Genomic DNA, 19,818 nt, shown 5'->3' on the forward strand with positions numbered 1-19,818 from the left:
GGGATTACAAGCGTGCGCCACCACACCTGGCTTTTTTATTCTTTATTTTGAAACAGGGTCTCACTGAGTTGCAAAGTGCCTCACTACATAGCTGAGGCTGTCCGCGAACCGTGATTCTCCTGTCTCAGCCTCCCAAATGCTGGGATTACAAGCGTGCACCACCACGGCCAGGTTATGCTCATCACTTTTTAGATTAAAGCTTTGAAGGCCTTCACAGGGAAACGCTTGCTTTATATTTGTGCTTGTTCTAATCACACCCTTTGTTGTCTTTGCAACCTTCTCAGAGCCTCCCCCTCCAGAAGTTGAATTTTTTACAGTGCACGGAGGGCCTGTCCCACACCTCAGACTGAGGAGAGCCAAGAATGAAGACGGACCTATCAGGTCAGTAGCTGCGCTTTCCCCACGGTTGCCCAGTGACCCCTTGGGCGTGTTATGGAAACTTTGTTTTGAATGAGGAGACTTCTGTAGGGGTAGTTGGGGCAAGGAGGCAGCTGGGCTTCTTGTTTCCTTGAGCACAGACTGGGCCTTTAATCCTAACATTGTTCCAGTGAAGAGAGATGTCTAAGAGGCCAGACACAAACATCTGGGCAACTTAGATTAAGAAATTAACTCCATTCCTTTGGTTATTGTCAAGCATCAGATACAACCAGGCAGAGTCTTTTGCACCCCCACACCGAGCACATCCTTCAGGGGAGGCAGCTCGGGAACATCGTTTCATACACCGGAGACAGGATGTTTCTCACTACATGAGGCTGATCTTGGGGCGTGTGCAGTGGTTTCTGAAAAGGTCATTTGGATAATTATCTTTTTCCATTTCTGTATTGAGTTATGGGTAAGACACTGGAGTCGATGGCCACTGCCGAGATTCCAGATGGAATTAGGATGGCCTTAATTTACCTCTTTTGGAGGACTGCGTTCGATTTGCATTTCACTTGCAAAAGTCATAGTAGAGAACCAGTTTGTTTTTGCGAGAGGAGGACTGAGGTTGGCCTGGAGAGAGAAGCAACTTGCTTTTTCAGTACCAGGTGGAGGTAACAGAGTGCATGGCCTGACCTCTGTTGGCATCATGTCAGTCTGGACCCTTCGGTCCAATGAACCCTCAGTCTTGTCAGATATTATAAAGTTATGGGAAAGAAAGCGTAGAGCCATTATCTGTGTGTCCCTTTATCGTGACACTTAGGGTTTCCCTGCTCTTGTGTGGGTTGCAGTACAGGGACTCTTCAGGGATGGACAGTACATAAACGATTCCTGACAAGTTGCTGGAAGGCACTGTAACTCTATTGCTGTAAAGAGGACAGAAGTAATCACATCACTGCCTGAGAGGATTTGTAAGAGCAGATGTGATACTTAAGCCAAATAATTACGTAAGGCAAAAAGAAAAGCCAAATGGCAGTCTACCTTTGTGGCTCTGTGTCAGCCAGCGCCTCCAAAACAGGAAGTGGAGATGTGAGTCATGGGAGGGAGTGTGGCCATGAAAAGGAGGGGAGAAGTCCTTCCAGAATGGCCAGCTTCCAAGCCACCGTAGCCACTTCCCTGACGTCATCAGTGCTCATTACCAGCAAGGGGTGATTTCCTTGGCTGTATGACCTGGTTTGCACCAGGGCTGGCTGCCTTGCCAGGCCTGAGTCTACTGGGGACCTTGTTTGTGGGCAGGGGTGTAGGGTGCAGGGTGGAGCAGGGCCTGGCTCCCGTCTCCCTTCCTGAGCTCGCTTGTCCTCTGCAGATGATTCGACCTGTGACTGGGCTCCTTTGACGCTAGTGTCTCCCACCCTTGCCAGGTGACAGGACCCACCTGGGGTGCTTACAGATTACTAGAAATCAGCAATACAGATTTCCAGCTCTACACTGAGAGATTTTGGTTCAGTAGGTCTCAGATGGGGTCTGGCAACTTATCTAGTTATCAGGTTTAATGGGAAGTGTCTTCATGCCCTGTGGATGATGCCTCTTAGTTGTCAATGTATGGAAAAAAATGGATGCAGGTGACCTTTGAACTTGTACTTGATCACTGTCAGCACAGAGCTGCACACTTACTTTCTTACCAGCAGCCATGAATCACAGGGATGTCTTCAAATCTCCAGGAAATTCATTGTGAATATGTTGTAGGCACTCCCTGTTGGCAGGGGAGACTCAGCAAATGTTTCCTGGTGATGGCAATGATTATTTATTGCCCTGAAGGCTTTCTTTTGTCTCCTTGATAGAAAACCCTTTGCTGAAAGCGAGCCCATGAAACCAAGGCCCTGCGGATACCTGAAATATATGGAAACCTGGTAGATGTTTGGAGACTTTCAGACTACAACTCCTGCTATGCGGAAGGGCCCCCACCTAGTGATTCACACACTTTTAGGGAACAGGAGCTTCTCCATTGAGAATGTGGAGCAGGAAATGCAAACCTGGTGATAAAATAGAATTACAAGGCTGTAGTGAGTTCTAGAAATTACCCTAAGCTGGGCATGGTGGCACACACTTGTACTCCCAGAACTCGGGAGGCTGAGACAAGAGGATTGCTGGTTTGCAGCCAGCCTCAGCTACTTAGGCCCTCTGCAACTTAGTGAGACCCTGTTTGAAAATAAAAGAATAAAAAATAGGACTGGGCATGTAGCTTGGAGGTAGAATGCCTCTAGGTTCAACCCCCAGTTCCACACACACACAAAAGAAAAAGAAAGAAAGAAAGAAAAAAAGAAAGAAAGAAAGAAAGAAAGAAAGAAAGAAAAGAATGAATTACCCAATATTTTTTTTTTTTGGTGCTGATACAGGCTTTTTTTACCTTACTCAAAAGTTCAACTCAAGAAACATTAAGGGGGGGGCTGATCAGAGCCAAAGAAATGTGCAAGGATTTGCAAAGAATCAAGAATTAAGTTGTTCAAATCCCTGTTTGAGGGAGTTGTCCAAAAGCCTGATAAAGGCAGCATATGTTCCAACATTTACTAAGATAAGAACTTGATCCTTAGTGCACAGGAGTGTAAGGAAGGCGAGACTCTTCTGTGTGTTTTTATTCTTATGCTTCCTTTCCCTGGTAGGTTTTCTATTTGGTGTGATAAATAATAGTAAAAACACAGGGCAAAACGATATCTGATTGTCAGTGTGTTTCTCTGTCGGCACGCAGGGCGCAGTTTCAGGAGGCACCCCTGTCGCTTCGCCTTTCTGGCAGCGTCGGGATCTTGTCGGCCTAAGTTAACGCGTGGTGACTTTGCACTCCTGGCTTCTCATTTATTCCACATAGACTCTGGTATCAGCCTGTGCACTGCGGGGAATGTAAATCACATGAGTTCTGTTTTAAGTTGCCACATGACTGTCTGGAGCCTTCTTTCAGACTTAGTCCACTAACTATTATGGGCAGTCGGCCTCCATGTGACTGCTAAACCCTTTGTACCATCAATCTTCACTTGTCCACGTGGAAAAAAAAATCACTGATTAGATCAGCTTTGAGGTGGGCACGCAGGCAGCGATATGTGCCGCAACCTCTCCCAGCTAGCGAGGGCGCGCTTGGCAACCCTCTGCAGCTGGCGCTTGGCGAGGCCGCTCACCCAGTGTCATCTGGCATTAATACCGTACACGGATGTGGAGTCTCACGCTGCTGGAGCTGTCAGACAGTGTCCCCTGCGGGGGTCACGACTTTGTCTTGTCCAGTGTTGTGTTCCCCAGTGCCTTGCAAAGTGCTCATAGTAGGAGTTCAGCAAATCTGAATAAATGAGTGAGTGAATCCTCCACGCCAGGGTGTGATAAGTGAGTTTTATAAAATGCACACCCAATCAGGGTGTGCCAGTTTAACGAGCCCCTACCAACACCGCTGCGTTCTTTTGCCTTGCAGCTCATATCAAGTGCTGGTGCTCCCCCTGGCCCTTCAAAGCACATTTTCCTGTGATGCTGAAGGGGCTGCCTCATTCTTTGGTAACACCTCTGATGCTGATGGGTATGTGGCTGCAGAACTACTGGCCAAAGATGTTGCAGCTGAGACCATGGATATCGCCATTGGAGATAGGCTATACTATGGGCAATACTATAATGCACCCTTGAAAATAGGGAATGATTACTGCATTATAGTACGAATCACAAGTGAATGGAATAAGGTATGTTTCTTTAAAGAGCTCTTGTGAACACTGTATTTTCTTCTTCGCTTGACCACACATTTTTCTAGGATTTGAGATGGACACTGCGTATGATAACTACTGAGATGGGCTTATGAGTCTTACGGGGAATGCTTTGCCTTTCTGAAGGATGAGCAGGTGAAGCCTTTGCAGCTGATAGATAGTTGGAGCGGCTTAGCGGGCCTTGCAGGATCTGTATTCGGAATGGCCTGGTTTGGCTTCTTCCTAAGCTTCGTGAATACATGAATTTTATTGCACTGTTGAAGCCAGAGCCGGAAGATATCAATCTCCCTGAGCCCATCCCAGCTGCTGGCTCTTCTCCTTCTCCTGGGAAGCAGCCCTGCCTATTTCCTGCTTACTTTGCTTCTTTGGCTGTAGCCGAGACCCCCATCTCCCTTCCCTGTCCTCAAAAAAGCTGTGCTTCCATAGCAGTGGTTCCTGGATGACAGAGAAATAGATATTTATTAGGTACTTAGTAAATATAATGAGCTGAGCAAGCAGAATAGCAAGAACTGAATCAGCCAGGGGTAGGAGACCTTCTGGAAGACCCTTGGGATGCTTAACCTAGGAGAATCCTAAGCTTGGAGTCAATGCATCAGGTTGGCCATGATGCTAAGATATATATTAATATAAATACATATTCATATTTATATATTTATATTAATAGGTTAAATAAATATAAATTTATATTAATAGATTAATATATTTATAACAAAAGATCTTTTGACGGATGAGGCCAAAATATGTAGCTATTTCAGTGGTACAGTCCATCACATATTTGAAACTGAGACATTTTATTAAATTCTGTGTAGGACATAAGTTTACTGTGCCATTGGCATGTGATATATCAAAGCCATGGTTCCTTTTAGGCTTATGTCCAAGAAGCACAGAGGCCTGCTAGTACTTTGTGACAATAATATAGGAATTAAGAATTAGAAAGCAAGAATATATTGCCTTGGACTTTTTTTTTTTTTTGGTACTACTACCCTTGAGCTATATCCTCAGACCTTTTTATTTTATTTTATTTTCAAGATTTTGAAACAGGATCTCCATAAGTTTTCAAGGGTCTTGCTAAGTTGCCAAGACTGGTCTCAAACCAGCGACTCTCCTGTCTCAGCCTTCCAAGTACTGGGGTTACAGGTGTGCACCACCATGCTCAGCCTCTCCTCTCTCCTTTTTACCTTCCTGTCTAGTTCATTAATTCATGTCAGTTCTGTCACTTTAATGCTGCTTACAATCATGCTTTCTTTTTCATTTTCACCAACATTGCTCAGCCTTTGTCTTCTCTGAACATTTTGGATGTAGTCTTCCTGTCTCTTATTTCTATCCATCTCCTCACCCCACACTATTGTCACTGTAGGCTGAGTTTTGTAAAATACACACTGGATCTAGACCCTCCATTTTGGCGAGCTCTCTTCCTTACCAGGCCCTGCTAATTCCTCTGTGTTAGCATCTTCAGTTCCCTGTTAACTGCCTCGCCACTCAGGTTCCTTGCTTCTCCTGTGCCTTGACTTACATCCCCCACTCATCCTCTTCCTCCTCTCCTCCTTCTCCCCTCTTCTTCCTCCTCTTCTTCTTCTCCTCTCCTGCTCTTCCTCCCCCTTCTCTTCCTCCTCCTCCTCCTCCTTCTTCTCCTCCTTCTTCTTCTCTTCTATAATGTGCTTTTCTGGGTGCATTATAGTCGCACATCATAATGTAAAGCATGTTGACAGTACATACATGCACACAGCACTTGGTGCCCCCTCCCCATTGGCTATTCTTACCTTGTCCCCCATTCCTAATCTCTGCTCTCAGGCTCAAGGCAAAACTCAATCACATTAAAAAACCATATAGCTATTTTAAGCTTTTCCAGAAATTTTCAGTTTAAATATAACTTAAAATTTTTTAATAAATCGAAAGCCAGAATGCTCATGGTTGTCACTGGAAAGAGAATCTTCTAATGAGGTGTGGGGGGAGTTCTTCCCCTGGAGAACAGCGTGAGTCTTATCATTCAGACTAAACCCAGCAGCCCCATCGACCGATAGGAGGTGTCACCCAGATAGGCGAGGGGTTGTTTTGTCTCAGGACTTCTCATACTTCGCGTGTAACTTGCATCCCTGCTTCTTGCTGAACTCAGATGTGCCCTCAGAGTCCTTTACAGGGTGGTCCTCCAGGCAGTCTGCGCCAGCTGCTTTCTGAGATCTGTTGGAAATCTGTAGCAGTGACGGAACTGATACTCAGGCTGGTTTCTTGAACACAGGTGATACATGGCTGAATCATACCATCTAAGAGCTACATGTGACTTCAGAATTTTTCTAGCTTAAATTAAGGACACAGTGTTGAAACTCAGAGGGCTCCAGCCTCTAAACTTTATTGTGTAAATTAACTCCGTGAACCAGGCATCATGGTGCACACCTGTAATCCCAGCATTCGGGAGGCTGAGACTGGAGGATCACTGTTTGCTGCCAGCCTCTGCTACTTAGTGAGGCCCTTTGCAACTCAGTGAGACCCTGTTTCAAAAGTAAAGAATAAAGAAATAGGGCAGGGGGTGTCACTCATAGGTAGAGTGCCTTGGGTTCCATCCCCAGCACTGCAAAATAAATAAATAAATAAATAAAAAGTAAATCGACACTGTGTGTCCTCTAGCTAAATGAACTGTGATGTTTTCCTTTGCAGGTGAGGAGATACTCCTGTGCAGTGTGGGCTCAGGTGAAAGGTAAAACCATTTCCTGCCTCTAATTTTTGTCCTTATTTTTTCCCTGTTCAATCTGCAGCCTCAACGGTATGTTGAGATCTCTTATGAAATGGTCACATGTGTACAGAAACCCAACACATACATTTAAGCAAAATGTTGTAGCTGGAAAAGATGCGGGAGAGGTGGGGGCTCATGGAATTATGTAAAGAGCTGCACCACCGGTCTCCAGGGCAGGGACTTGGGCCTGGCAGCAGGAGTGGGCTCCTCTGTCTAGCTGCCTCGTCTCTGCTGCCCTCTACTGTAGGCTGAGTGGTGGGGAGAGATGGGTCCTGGCTGCCCCCGCGAGCAGCTTCAGTGTAAATGGGAGTTTTTCAATTCAGGAAAGGGTCTTTTCTCCTAGGTTAGGTGACTGTCTATTGGCTGGGTCACTGCCAATGGGTGGTGGGGAACTGTGATTGGCCTGTCATGGGTGTTGTTGACTCCTGTGTCCTGTTGGAGGAAAGCAGTGTGATCAATAGCTCTGCCAGTATGACACTAAGAGGGAGATGAGATACCCATCAAGAAAAGGGGCACAGGAAAGCATGTTTACAGACAAAACAAGAGCTACAGAAGTCTACTGCCTTCTGCCACTTGGCTGCATAGTACACACGCACGCACACACGCACGCACAGGGTCATGTACCACATAATGACATTTTGGTCAGTGATGAACTGAATATACAGCAGGCATCCCATAAAACGATGTCACCAAGAGACAGGGTAGCTATCTTAGTTTGTCTAAATATACTTTATGATGTTTGTACCATGACAGTATTGCCCAACAATCTGTTTCTCAGAATGTGTCTCCAACATTAAGCCACACATCACTCTAATATTAAGAGAGACATCCTCTATTAACAAAATAGAACTACCCTTACAAGCAATAAAAAATGGAACCCTAGGGGGAAGACAGTTCCCAGGCTGACTAGGCATCCAGCTGCAAGCCAGGAATCCTAGGCATGGCGTGCTTTTTCTGATTCAATCCAGATGTGCTTCTCACGATCCTTTTAGCCATCTCTGACTAACTAGAGAATTTAATCATTCTTAGCCCCCGGTGTGTAACATAAAAGAGGAAAGTAGACAGCCACAATAAATCCTCTCATTTTGAAAGGAGGAAAAGATAAAGTAATCTGTAGTGGTCAGGGGACCCCTAAGAGCAGCCACCTCCTTTGGGCAGGTAAAGCAAGCTTCCAGTGTCCTGGCAGCAGAACCTGGTGCTTAGGGAGTCAGTCATTTGACTGCCTTAGGGTCTGCCTGAGGGGAGAGTGCCCTTTGTCCATTTCCTCCAGAGGCTTTTCTAAGGGACACAGAGGGAAGGGTCTTTGCTGGGTGCAGTACAGGCAGAGCTATGGGGGCGGGGAGCACCTCCACTCAGGGATTGGGGTTCATGTCCTTGTTGGCCAGGCTTGGGGCTTCCCAGGCAGCACATTTCTTTAAAGCCACCAGGCAGCCAGCCAGCAGGATTTGATTCCTGGGAATTCCATTAGTTTGTAGCTAATACCAGAAATCTTGTCAAGTTTATGACCTTGGAATTTGGACCTTCCCCTGCTGGTAAGGGGCTGAGGAATTCTGCTCTCAGCTTGCAATGTCAGTTTAACCCCTCATGTCTGACTTGGAGCAGATACCACAATAGGCTGGTGTGATGGGAAGCGCTGGGATAACTTGGCTCTCAGGAGGATCCCAACTGTCTGATGGCACTTTCCAGGCCACCTGTCATTCTGCCAGTTGAGGGTTCCTTGCAGGAAACACGTTGGGGGATCCTTGGGGAATTAGGCTTCCTCCATTGGCCTGCCTCCTCCTCCAGTCTTGTCTCCCGTCCTTTTATCTCTATTCAAGCCTCCTTCAACAAGGCGAGAGAGGAGTTGGCTTTTCTTTTCTTTTCTTTTTTTTTTTTTTTTTTTTTTTTTTTGCGGGTCTGGGGATGGAACCCAGGGACATTCGACCTCCAAGCTACACCCTCTGTCCTATTTCTTATTCTTTATTTTGAAACCGGGTCTCACTGAGTTGCAGAGGGCCTCACTAAGTAGCTGAGGCTGTCCGCGAACCGCGATCCTCCAGTCTTAGCCTCCCAAATGCTGGGATTACAAGCGTGCGCCACCACGCCCAGCTTAGGAGTTGGCTTTTCAGCTGGGCAAGGTGAATTACCTGCCAGCTGTCTTGGGCTGCTGCTTGCTTAGCAGTGCGGGGTCTCTTTACAAAGATGGACGTCGCCCTTTTGCTGTGTGAAGTAGGCCAAGCTCCCTTTTTTGAAGGAGTTGAATGAAGGACACAAGCAACAATCACAGATTCCAACATTCAGAAAGTTATCTACAGCCGGGCGTGATGTAATCCCAGTACTTGCGAGGCTGAGATAGGAGGATTGCAGGTTCGAAACCAGCCTTAGCAACTTAGTGGGACTCTCAGCAACCCTGTTTCAACATTAAAAATAAGGTCTGGGGATGTAGCCCAGAGGTAGAATGCCCTGGATTTAATCCCCCAGGATTATACATATACACACCAAGAAAAAAATTCTGCCAGTTCTCACAAGAAAAAGCACTTGTATAAAGCCGGGTGTGGTGGCGCACGCTTGTAATCCCCACGCTTGGGAGGCTGAGACAGGAGGATTGCGCAGGTTCGAAGCCAGCCTCAGTTGGCTTAAGAGACCCTATTTCCAAACAAAATATAAAACAGGTCTGAGAGTGTAGCCTGGAGGTGGAAGGCCCCTGGGTTCCATCCCCAGTACCACCACCAAAAAAAAAAAAAAAAAAAGTTAAATAAAAAAGCACTTGTATAGAATTTAGATGTGGAAGCATCCAGACACAGAAACAACAGCTTCCAGAATTCACCCAGTAACTGTTTGATATGATTGGAAAATATTCAAACCAGATAGAAGAAGTAACCAGAGAGCTGCCGTGCGTGTTCTTCGGTGGTTTAGTTAGTGCTGTGAGGACGTGGAAGAGGCTCTTGGCCAGTGTCTTTCCTCCTCCTCCACTTAAGAACCAGTATTGAAAGAGGATCTGATCCTTTGGGTTCGTACCACTGGAAAGCTCTAGAAAAATAATAGAAAACCTACTGTTATGTTGAAATCCTGAAGGACATTCTCATATATATGTGATCTGTGTACAAAATTTACATGTGTGCGCACTCATCTCTGAAAGTGTTTAAAAAATTTTTTTTGGATTTCAGAAAGGAATTTGGAGAGAAATAGCATCCAAATTAGTCCCCAAATTGTACCAGTTCACTGGATCCCAAACCCAGCCCATCTGACCTTTGCCCAGTGACAAGTTGTGCTATTTACCTTTTGCATATCACCCTAAAAGAGTTGAGATGATTGTCAGGGATCTGAGATTGGCTGAGTGGCAAATGCCGAGACCCGGGCTTCCTTGCCTGAATCAAGCTTCTAATGAGCCGAGTGTCTTGAAATGGTATTTAACTTGGCCAGTTCTCAGTTGCCTCTGCCTGGGCCCTCTGAGATCCCTCCTCGCCACAAAGTACTAAGGGTCTGTGGTTTCTTGAGTCACTGAGATGATAATAAGGTCTAAGCAGAGAACATTCTCCAGTCACAGGCCTGACCTCTGAGTCATCAGGGAGCAGCAGCAGCCATCACCCAACGTCTCTAACTGCATTTATTTCATCAGAGGTAGCACATGCGGCAGGGCAGAAGACGACTCCTCGTCCGTTCTCTTTCAGTCTACCTACCTCCCGGTTTTATTTCTCCATCCATGCCTTTGCCCATAGCACGGGCCTCATCTCTGTGGCGGTGGTGACCAGCAAAGCCTCTGTGCGCTTGCCCATCACAAGAGCTTAGGGCTTCCCTCTCCACGCCAGCCCACCCACCACCTGACTCAGATGTCTAAACTGCAGCACTAATTTAGTCATTTCCTCTGATAATCCTTGCGATGTCTTCCATCGCTTTTGAGCCCGGCTTCTAAAACCTGGTTCTGACATCACTGTTCCCTCTAATTGCTTCCCTCATTCCTCCCCATTCAGATGGATGTGCCAGCTGTCCCCTGGATCAGGCCTTGATTAGCCATGCCTTGATTATTTCCACCTGGATTGCCCTATGATGGGCCTGTGACTGTTTAATAGGATCCCACCTGCTCTTCAAGATTAAAACCAAATGCCATCTCCTCCCTTAACAGGGCAGGATCTCCCTCACTCCCTCTCTTTAGCCATTCTGCCATGTGCAGAGGTTCCCAAACTCATTTTAGAAGAAAATAAATAAATTACTCAGTACCCTCCTGAAAATCTAGCTTCTTTAAGCAGATAACTAGAAAGACGCGGTGACGATGTGTGTTCTTTTATGTATATATGTTTTGTTCTGGGGCCCCCCACGGGGTGGTATCACCCACTTTGGGAACCTCTACACTTAGAGCGATGGTGTGAGCTTCTCACGTCTCACTCAATGTCAAGCCCTTCAGGGAGAACATCCGAGAAACTGGAACAGCGCCTGGGACACATTAGGAGCTTCATCAGAATGTATTACTTAGAGTCAGTGGTTTTCGGGGAACCAGCGGTTTTATGGAAAATGAAGCATAGTAGTTACAGTACTTATCAAATTCAGTAAGTCAGAAAAGATTTGCATCAACATATAAGCCTAGGCTGGGTGTCATGGTGCACGCCTGTAATCCCTGTACTTGGGAGGCAGAGACAAGCAGATTCTCCTCCAGAGCCTTCAGAAGGAAATGCAGACCCCTGACACCTTGACTTCAGCCTTGGAGGACCCCAAAGAGAGGAGTCACAAAGTGCCTGAGCCACGGAGTTGTGAGCTAGTCAAGGACCCATCTCTACCTAGATTCATGGCTGTTTGCTAAGCTGCAATAGAAAAAATGAATACAATAGTGCTGCTGATTTAATCAAGCACTGCTTTGCTCTCAATCGTTTTTCTACATTGATCTCCTTTGCTGTCTTCTGCTTTGCAGGGAATTTCAGTGAGAAGTGTGAACACACTAATATGAGTCACTGTTTCAGCTAGATAGAGAATGAATGGCCCTTTGAAGAGCTCATAAATTGATATTTGGAGTTGATGTAATTCAGTGATGAAGGTTGTAATCCCAGCAGTGGATAAATCCACTGTGGATTTATCTGGGCTGCGGCCTTGGAGATTATATATATATTTCCTCCTGACTTTGCTCACTCTCTTGTTCCAGCCTTTATGGTGTGAGAAGAGAAGTCTTGGGCTCTCTCTCAGCTTTCTGCTGCCCCCATGCCCTGAGATCCATGCTTCTCAACCTCACATGGGCGCTGAACCCTGAAATTGTGAGCTGATAAATCTCCTTTTCTCTAAGTTACGGGGTCAGGTCTTTTAGATGATGTCTGTGAGAATGCTGACTAATATGGCCAGAGTGCTAATCATTTGTACCACCTGGTGAACAGAATTGTGGCTTTCCAGAAACGACCACCTGGCCGTGGTGGCACCTGCCTATAATCTTAGTACCTGGGAGGCTGAGTCAGAAGGAACCCAGGTGTAAGATCAGACTCAGTAACTTAGTGAGATTCTGCTATAAAATAAAAATAATAAAAGGGCTGGTGGTGTAGCTCAGAGATAGAATGTTCCTGGGTTCAATCCCTAGTACCCCTACCACCATGCCCCCAAAAGGAAATAAATACGCCTGTGTAAATTCCTTGGGAAAAGTTGGGCGTGGTGGTGCATGCTTGTAATCCCAGCATTTGGGAGACTGAAGATAGGAGGATCGGGGTTCACGGACAGCCTCCGCTACTTAGCAAGCCCTTCGCAACTCAGTAAGGCCCTATTTCAAAAATAAAAAGACTAAAAAATAGAGCTAAGGGTGTAGCTTCGAAGTACAATGCCCCTGGGTTCCATCCCCAGTACTGCAAAAAAAAAAAAATTTTTTTTTTGATTGGGGGAAAAAATCCATATCCCCAGGAAAGCCTCAAGCTCTAAGAAGTCTGAGAATAGGAATAGGGCCTTTCTAATGTTCTCTTTAGCATTTGTGATATTTACATCAGTGAGAGTTAAAGATGAATCCAAAGGAGGCCCTAGCACTCTGCCTGAGCTCTAGCCTGTTTGAGAGAGACACAGAAAGGGGACGGTGGAGTATGGTCCTAATGGATTGCTCTAAGAATGAGTCACTGGGGTGCATGAGTCACTCCCTTGGGATTCTAAAAGAATGTTCTACAAGTAGCAGGGTGTGGTGGTGCACGCCTGCAATCCCAGTACTTGGGAGGCTTCTACTGAAGGATTGCATGTTTGAGAGGCCAGCCTTAGCAATTTAGTGAGAACCTCATCAACTTAGCTACACCCTATTTCAATAAAAAGGGGAGGCACTGGTGGTGTAGCTCAGAAGTAGAATGTCTCTATTTTTAATATCACTTCCAAGAATAATAACAATAGTAATCGTCATCATCATCATCATCGTCTACAGGTGATTCAGAGGATGCCAAGGATATAAAAAGATATAACTCAAATTGGCTGGTTGTAAATTTCCTTAGTAAGGAATTCACAGAGGATATCCCTTAGGGAGCCCGTGTGGTTCCACCCACGAAGGGTGCATTTTTAGAGCACATAAGCAAAGTAGACAAGAAGACATTCAACCAAGAACTGTTCTGCCAGTGAGAATCACAACAAGAGCCAAAACCCAAGTCATGCCCTGCAGAATAAATAATGATAATTTTTTCCTGTGTTTTGGTCTAGTGTTAGGAATGGTTGTATCCAGTGCTTAGGATGGGCCCTGCTGGCGGAGGGTCTCCAGGAGCTTGGCTTTTGTTGCATGGCTTATGAGGGAATATTTGAAAGCAAGGGAAGAGCCCAACAGGTCTTCTGATCTGGATGAAGCACTTTCCAGCAGGTCCATACAACTTTTAAAAGAGACGGCAATACCACTGCAAGTAATCTTTGAGAGATCCGGAAGATGAGGAGTAGTGTAGGAAGACTAGAGATAACCAAAGAACAGGGAGGATGTAAAGGAGGCGCCATCACAAGTGCAGGTGATGGTAAGGAAGTCACTGCAGGCCAGCTCTTCAAGGGAAAGCTTGAGTCTCCGGTAGAAGCAACAGCAGTTCCGGCCACTTACACGGCCAGCTTTGACAGCAGTCTAGGTGGGATGGCTCTCCTTTTCTTCATTGGTCAGGGAAATATGGCAGGGAGGATGTATTTTGACTTCAAACACTTAACTCCCTTGGGGACAGTGTGGGGACATGAAGGCTGTTTGTAGGTATAAAAACAAGCTGAACGACTGAACATTGACATCAACTCATGAATAGATACTAAGCCAGGAACATACATGACGCATGACACAGATCTCTGACCACAGTCATCTTCTGTTCAACATTTTTATTAATCAAAGATTAAATATAAACCAAGCATGATGGTGTATACCTGTAGGTTCGAGGACAGCCCTCAGCAACATAGCAAAGTGCCCTACAACTTAGTAAGACCTTTTTACAAAATAAAAATAAAATAGGGCTAGGGGTATAGCTCAGAGGTAGAATATCCTGGGTTCAACCACCTAGTATCACAAAAATAAGAACAGAAAAAGAGGAGAGAGAGAGAGAGAGAGAGAGAGAGAGAGAGAGAGAGAGAGAGAGAGAGAATGAAAAGCATAAAGGGAAAAAATATAGGGTTTTGAGGAGGTAGTTCCATGGTAGAGAGAACTTGCCTGTCTAGCATGCATGAGGCCCTGGGTTCAATCCGTATAGATGTAAATAGATAGAGATAGATATCTTTATATAAATATCTTTCATATATATTTATCTCTCTCCCTTTCTCTCTGTATACTCACATATACACAATTGATGATAAAAGTGGTGGGATGAACACTGGGCAGCTCAAGGGAAACACACAGAGCAGGAAAGTGCCAGCTCCCCCACCCATCTCTGATGCTCTATTTTCTCTTAAAAAAACAGAACCCTAGCTAATTTAGTACATAAAAATGGTATCTCAGTGTTTAATTTTACATTTTCAGTACTTGTAATAAAGCATTTAATCAAAGATTTTATTGATGTTGCAATCATGTTTTATATATGATTTACATTTTCATAGAATTTACTCATATTTCACAGAATTTACTCAATTTGCTATTGGGATATCTTTTTCTTATTCCTTTATAATGCTCTCTGAGGGTTAATCCTTGCATATTATTCCAAATATTTGGTCCAGTTTGCCATTTATTTTTTAATCTTATTTATGAGTATTTTTGGTATGTGAAATGTGTCTTTTTTAATCTGGTTAATTCTTTCATTCTCTTATTTTTAAGACCTATGCTTTAATAGGTATACTTTGAAAATTATTATTCATTTAGATCTATAAATATTCACCAACATTTTCTAATTCTTTCAGGTTTCAAGTTAAGTCTTTACTCCATCTGAATTTTATTTTTGTATTTGGGATAATTTCTAGTGATCAAAATTACACTATTCTCAGTGGTTAGCCAATCTTCTTGAGTTATCAGTAATCTATCACTTTCCCAGTGACTTGAAACAGTAACAAAACAGTAGTAGCAACAATAGTTAACAATAGCTAAGGTTGACTTACTGTTTATTCTGGGCCAGGCACTGTTCTATCATGTATTAACTGGCTTATTTCAACAATAACAGGTAGATGCTAGAGTTGTCATTTCCATGTTGTTATGACATCTGTCAGTACAAAATGGCTGAATAACTTGCCCAAAGTTACACCATTAAGTAGGGATGATGTTCAGATAAAGACTTGGGCAACCTGACTCCAGTAGTCAGGTTTTGCTGTGATTTGATACAGTTGGTTTTGCTTCTAGACTCTCTGTTTTGTTTCATTGTATTAATTTCTATACTATACCTATGGTATTGGTCAACTTTCTGCTGCTGTGACAAAATGCCTGAGGAAACCAACTGAGAGGAAGAAATATTTATTTTGGCTCACAGTCACAGCGGTATTGGTCCATGATAGTCTGGCTCCATGGCTTTGGGCCCGTTGTGTGGAGGAGAGCTGCTCACCTTATGGAAGTCAGAAAGCAGAGGGCAGCATGGGCAGAGACTTCAAAGACATGCTCCCAGCTGGGCGTGGTGGCACACGCTTGTAATCCCTGCGCTTGGGAGGCAGAGACAGGAGGATCGCGCTGGTTCGAAGCCAGCCTTGCTGGCTTGAGAGACCCTGTTTCCAAATAAAAATATAAAAATAGGTCTGAGAGTATAGCCCGGAGGTAGAAGGGTTTCCAGGAACCCCAGTACCACCTCCCCCGCAAAAGCAAAGACATGCTCCTAGTGGCCCATGTCCTAGGCCGGGCCCCACCTCCTAATAACCCATTTGGCTATGAACTAATCAATGGATTAATCCATTGATGTGACTGGCAACCTCATAATCCAATCACCTGCTAACAGCCATATCTCTGAACATTACTGCACTGGGACCAAGCCTTCAACACATGGGACTTTGGGGGGCATTCTAAAGCCAAGCTATGACACTGGTAGTGCACTGTCCTGATCTCCAGTAATTAAGTCATTCTCCTGATTTATAATTTAATCTATGCTCCTTCTTGCCACTTAATAACCTTGCTTCTTAAAGGGGCAGAGTTCTTTTCTTTGAATAGTAAAAGTAATCAGGCAAAATAATCTCATTTTTCTAAAAGTCTCTCCTTTTTTTCTTTTTTTGTGGTACTGGGGATTGAACCAGGAGCATCTTGCTTCTGAGCTACACCCCTCAGTCCTATTTTTAATTCTTTATTTTGAAGCAGGTGCCCACCAAGTTGGGGAGGGCCTCCCTAAGTAGCTGAGATTGCCTGTGAACCTCTAATCTCCCTGTCTCAGCCTCCCAAGTACGGAGATTTGCAAGCATGCGTCACCACACCTGACTTCTAGAAAGTCTCTTGACAGCACTTTTTTTGCTTTGTTTTTGTGGTATTGGGATTGAACTCAGGAACATTCTACCTCCAAGCTATACTCCCAGCCCCCCCTTTTTTGTTGTTCTTTCTTTCTTTCTCTCTTTCTTTCTTTCTTTCTTTCTTTCTTTCTTTTTTTTGTGGGTGTGGGGATGGAACCCAGGGGCATTCAACCTCCGAGCTACACCCCTGCTCAATTTTTTTAAAAGTTCTTTTTTGTTTTGAAACCGGGTCTCACTGAGTTGCAGAGGGCCTCACTAAGTAGCCGAGGCTGTCCGCGAACCGTGACCCTCCTGGTCTCAGCCTCCCTAATGCTGGGATTACAAGCGTGTACCACCACGCCCAACATGTTGTTTCATTTTTGAAACAGGGTCTTGCTAGATTGCTGAGAGGCTCGCCAAGTTGCCAGGGCTGGTCTTGAACTTGCATTCCTCCTGTCTCAGCCTCCCAAGTGCTAGGATTACAAGTATGTGTCACCATGCTCAGCTGGCGCCACTTCTAGCAAATGTATGTTCAGTGGCTGCTCCTGCTGGTGCCAGGTGCCCTGCTGAGTTTCCAATAGAACCAAGCTGCTCTTAGCCTGGCTATAGATATTGGAGCTGTGCTTAACCACTCCAAGCCTCAGCTGCCAAAAAAAATAAATAACAGTGTCTAGTATAAGGGGTGGCTAGGAGACAAAATGAGTTAACATTTGTGAGTTGCTTAGAACAACATCTGGCACACAGTAGATGCTAACTAAATAAGTGTTTGCAAATTAAAACTGAGATTTTGTTGTAGTTTTGGAGCTGAAGCTCGGATCCAGTTCCTTGATCCAAAAGTACAGCTTAAGTGTGGGTGTTTCTCAGTTTGGAACCAGAGAGCCCCTGGAGTAGTCACAAAGGGGCTCCCTAAGTGGGATGCACATCTTTCAAAATGCTTATACATTGGTTTTCCTCTTTTAGTCTCACAGCATCCTGCTGAGCAAAGCAGAGCGGTTCTTACTATTTTTCGTTGAGCTATAGAAAAAATAACAGGTGACCATTCAAAAGAAGATATCTCTGTGCTGTATTCGACCAGTGGAACTAACATTTTTGGAGCTACAGTTTAAATGATGTCAGAATGACGTCTTTCTTCAAGCAAAAGAAAACCACCCATTAGAACCTATTAAATGGCCGGGCGTGATGGCGCACGCTTGTAATCCCCATGCTTGGGAGGCAGACAGGAGGATCGTGCGGGTTCGAAACCAGCCGTGCTGGCTTAAGAGACCCTGTTTCCAAAAATAAAAAAAAGTATAAAATAGGTCTGGGAATGTAGCCCGGAGGTAGAAGGGTTTCCAGGAACCCCAGTACCACCAAAATAAATAACTTAAAATATAAATAAATAAATAAATAAATAAAACCTATTAAATGAACTGGGCACGGTGGCGTACACTTGTAATCCCAGTGTTTGGGAGGCTGAGACGGGAGAATCACAAGTTCACAGCCAGCCTCAGCAACATAGTGAGACTTTCAACAACCTAGCAAGACCTTGTTTCAAAGGAAAAAAAAAACGGGGCTGGAAGTGAAGCTCAGAGGTAGAATGGCCCTGGGTTCAATCCCCAATACCACAAAAAAGAAACAAACAAAAAATTAACAAAACTCATCTGAGAAAGAACCAACTCGAAACGTAGTATTTGTATGCGCCTAAGATTAACCTTTTTCTCCCATGAAATTTTAGTATGGTCTGGTTTTACATTTCCTTTTCAGAAATGCCCAGAAACTGTGGTTTCCGGAAGCCCCCCCATCTACAGGGCCAACTGGGAGGCCACGGAGGCTCTTGGGGCATTCCTGGGATTCTTGTCACCGGGGTTAGAAGGGAGCGGGCACAGTTGTGCACAGCTCTTGGGGGGCTGCGGTGTGATCTGTCCTGGGCTCAGCGTGTGGTTTCACCCACAGATTCGTCACTCACTGTGCAGCAGATGGCGGGCATTGGACTGGGCTCGGTAGCTTGTGTGATCCTCCTCGCATTCCTCTCCTTCTCAGCAGTGTGGTATGTGGGGCTATCATTTCTGAGAAATGAGAGGAATGGAGGGGAAGCTGAGGTGGGAGCCACGCAGAGCAGCTGAGGAGGAGGGTTGGAGGATGAGGGCGGAGGTCGCCCTGGGCTCCACTAGCTCTGCAGCTCCAGATAGTCAGGGGAAGAGCGGGGGCCAGTGATACGCCCTGGTCACATGTGGCGGGTGGCAGGTCGCCCACGCTGCTGCCTCTCCCTACCTCCCATGAGCGGCCGTTAGCTCTGTGGGGGGATGTGCAATGGAAAAGCTAAACGTCATTCATTATTTGCTTCTTTTCTTCCTCCATGTCTAGATTACTGAAGGGCGGTGTATGCTGTTGGTGCTACGTGCCGATGGCTTTGCAGGTGTCTGCACAGAGGCCCTGAGTAGCTTCCATCCAGAGTGGTGTGTGGTCTGCGACTTCTCCATTCCCAGCTTGGCCTCATTCCTGCATTCAACATGGTGACTATCTCTGTGGAGTCCCCGCAAAGGAGAAAAGAACTGCCAGCATCTTTTCTGCATCAGGACCAGTTCTGTGTCTATGAACTTGAGACCCCTGATGTATCATCCTGATCACAGGTCATGAGAGTCTGGTGTGGGTGATGCCCAAGAGTCAGCTTCATTAGACATTGGATTCAAGAGCGTGTGCTTTCTTCTTTATAGCATTTCTGTGAATTCAGGACCCATTCTTGTATAATATGTTACGAGCTTGGCCTCAGTTTGGGCTACAATTTTCATGTTATGAAAGAGGTCATTGAAAAGGATAGAGAATGCTGATATGTTTCAAGCACTTCAGAAGCAGCCCTCTTCCTGCAGTCCACTGATATACTAACTAGGAAACCTAGTCGCCTGGCCACTCCTGCAACGTCTGGCAGGCAGCATTGCTCTGATATGATTCTAGTGGTCCTGTGTGTGTTCAAATGTAATGTCTGCCTTCCAGTTAAAATATTCTGTAACTTAGATTGTTTTCCCCTCAGTTAATGTCTCATTACTGAACATCTCCTGAAAGTGTTCTGCACCTCCCTTTAACATCTGTATTTAGTGGAAGTGTCATAAGAACAGACTGAACCAGTATCATCAGAACTCCAAGAAATGAATGGAGAAAGGAGGCCTGTGGCTTCCTCCCTCTCCCTGCCTTGCCAGGCCTAGAGAATTAGAAGTGTGTGTGTGTGTGTGTGTGTGTGTGTGTGTGTGTGTGCGCGCGCGCGTGCGTGCGTGC

General features: G+C 45.3%; 1 protein-coding gene across 1 annotated transcript in view; it reads left to right on the plus strand.

The window, feature by feature from the left end:
- SUSD1 (sushi domain containing 1) overlaps positions 1-18,671 on the plus strand; it is a gene marked incomplete at both ends in the record, with an annotated part of 127,605 nt that extends 108,934 nt beyond the window's left edge. Inside the window, 4 exons of the mRNA XM_080708912.1 lie at positions 285-381; positions 3,809-4,067; positions 6,741-6,780; positions 18,502-18,671. Coding sequence (XP_080565038.1) covers positions 285-381; positions 3,809-4,067; positions 6,741-6,780; positions 18,502-18,671 — 566 coding nt within the window. The remainder of the gene's footprint in view (positions 1-284; positions 382-3,808; positions 4,068-6,740; positions 6,781-18,501) is intronic.
- Positions 18,672-19,818: the final 1,147 nt, after the last annotated feature.

This window comes from Muscardinus avellanarius, assembly GCF_963383645.1.
Source record: "Muscardinus avellanarius genome assembly, chromosome: 13".
Lineage (NCBI taxonomy): Eukaryota > Metazoa > Chordata > Mammalia > Rodentia > Gliridae > Muscardinus > Muscardinus avellanarius.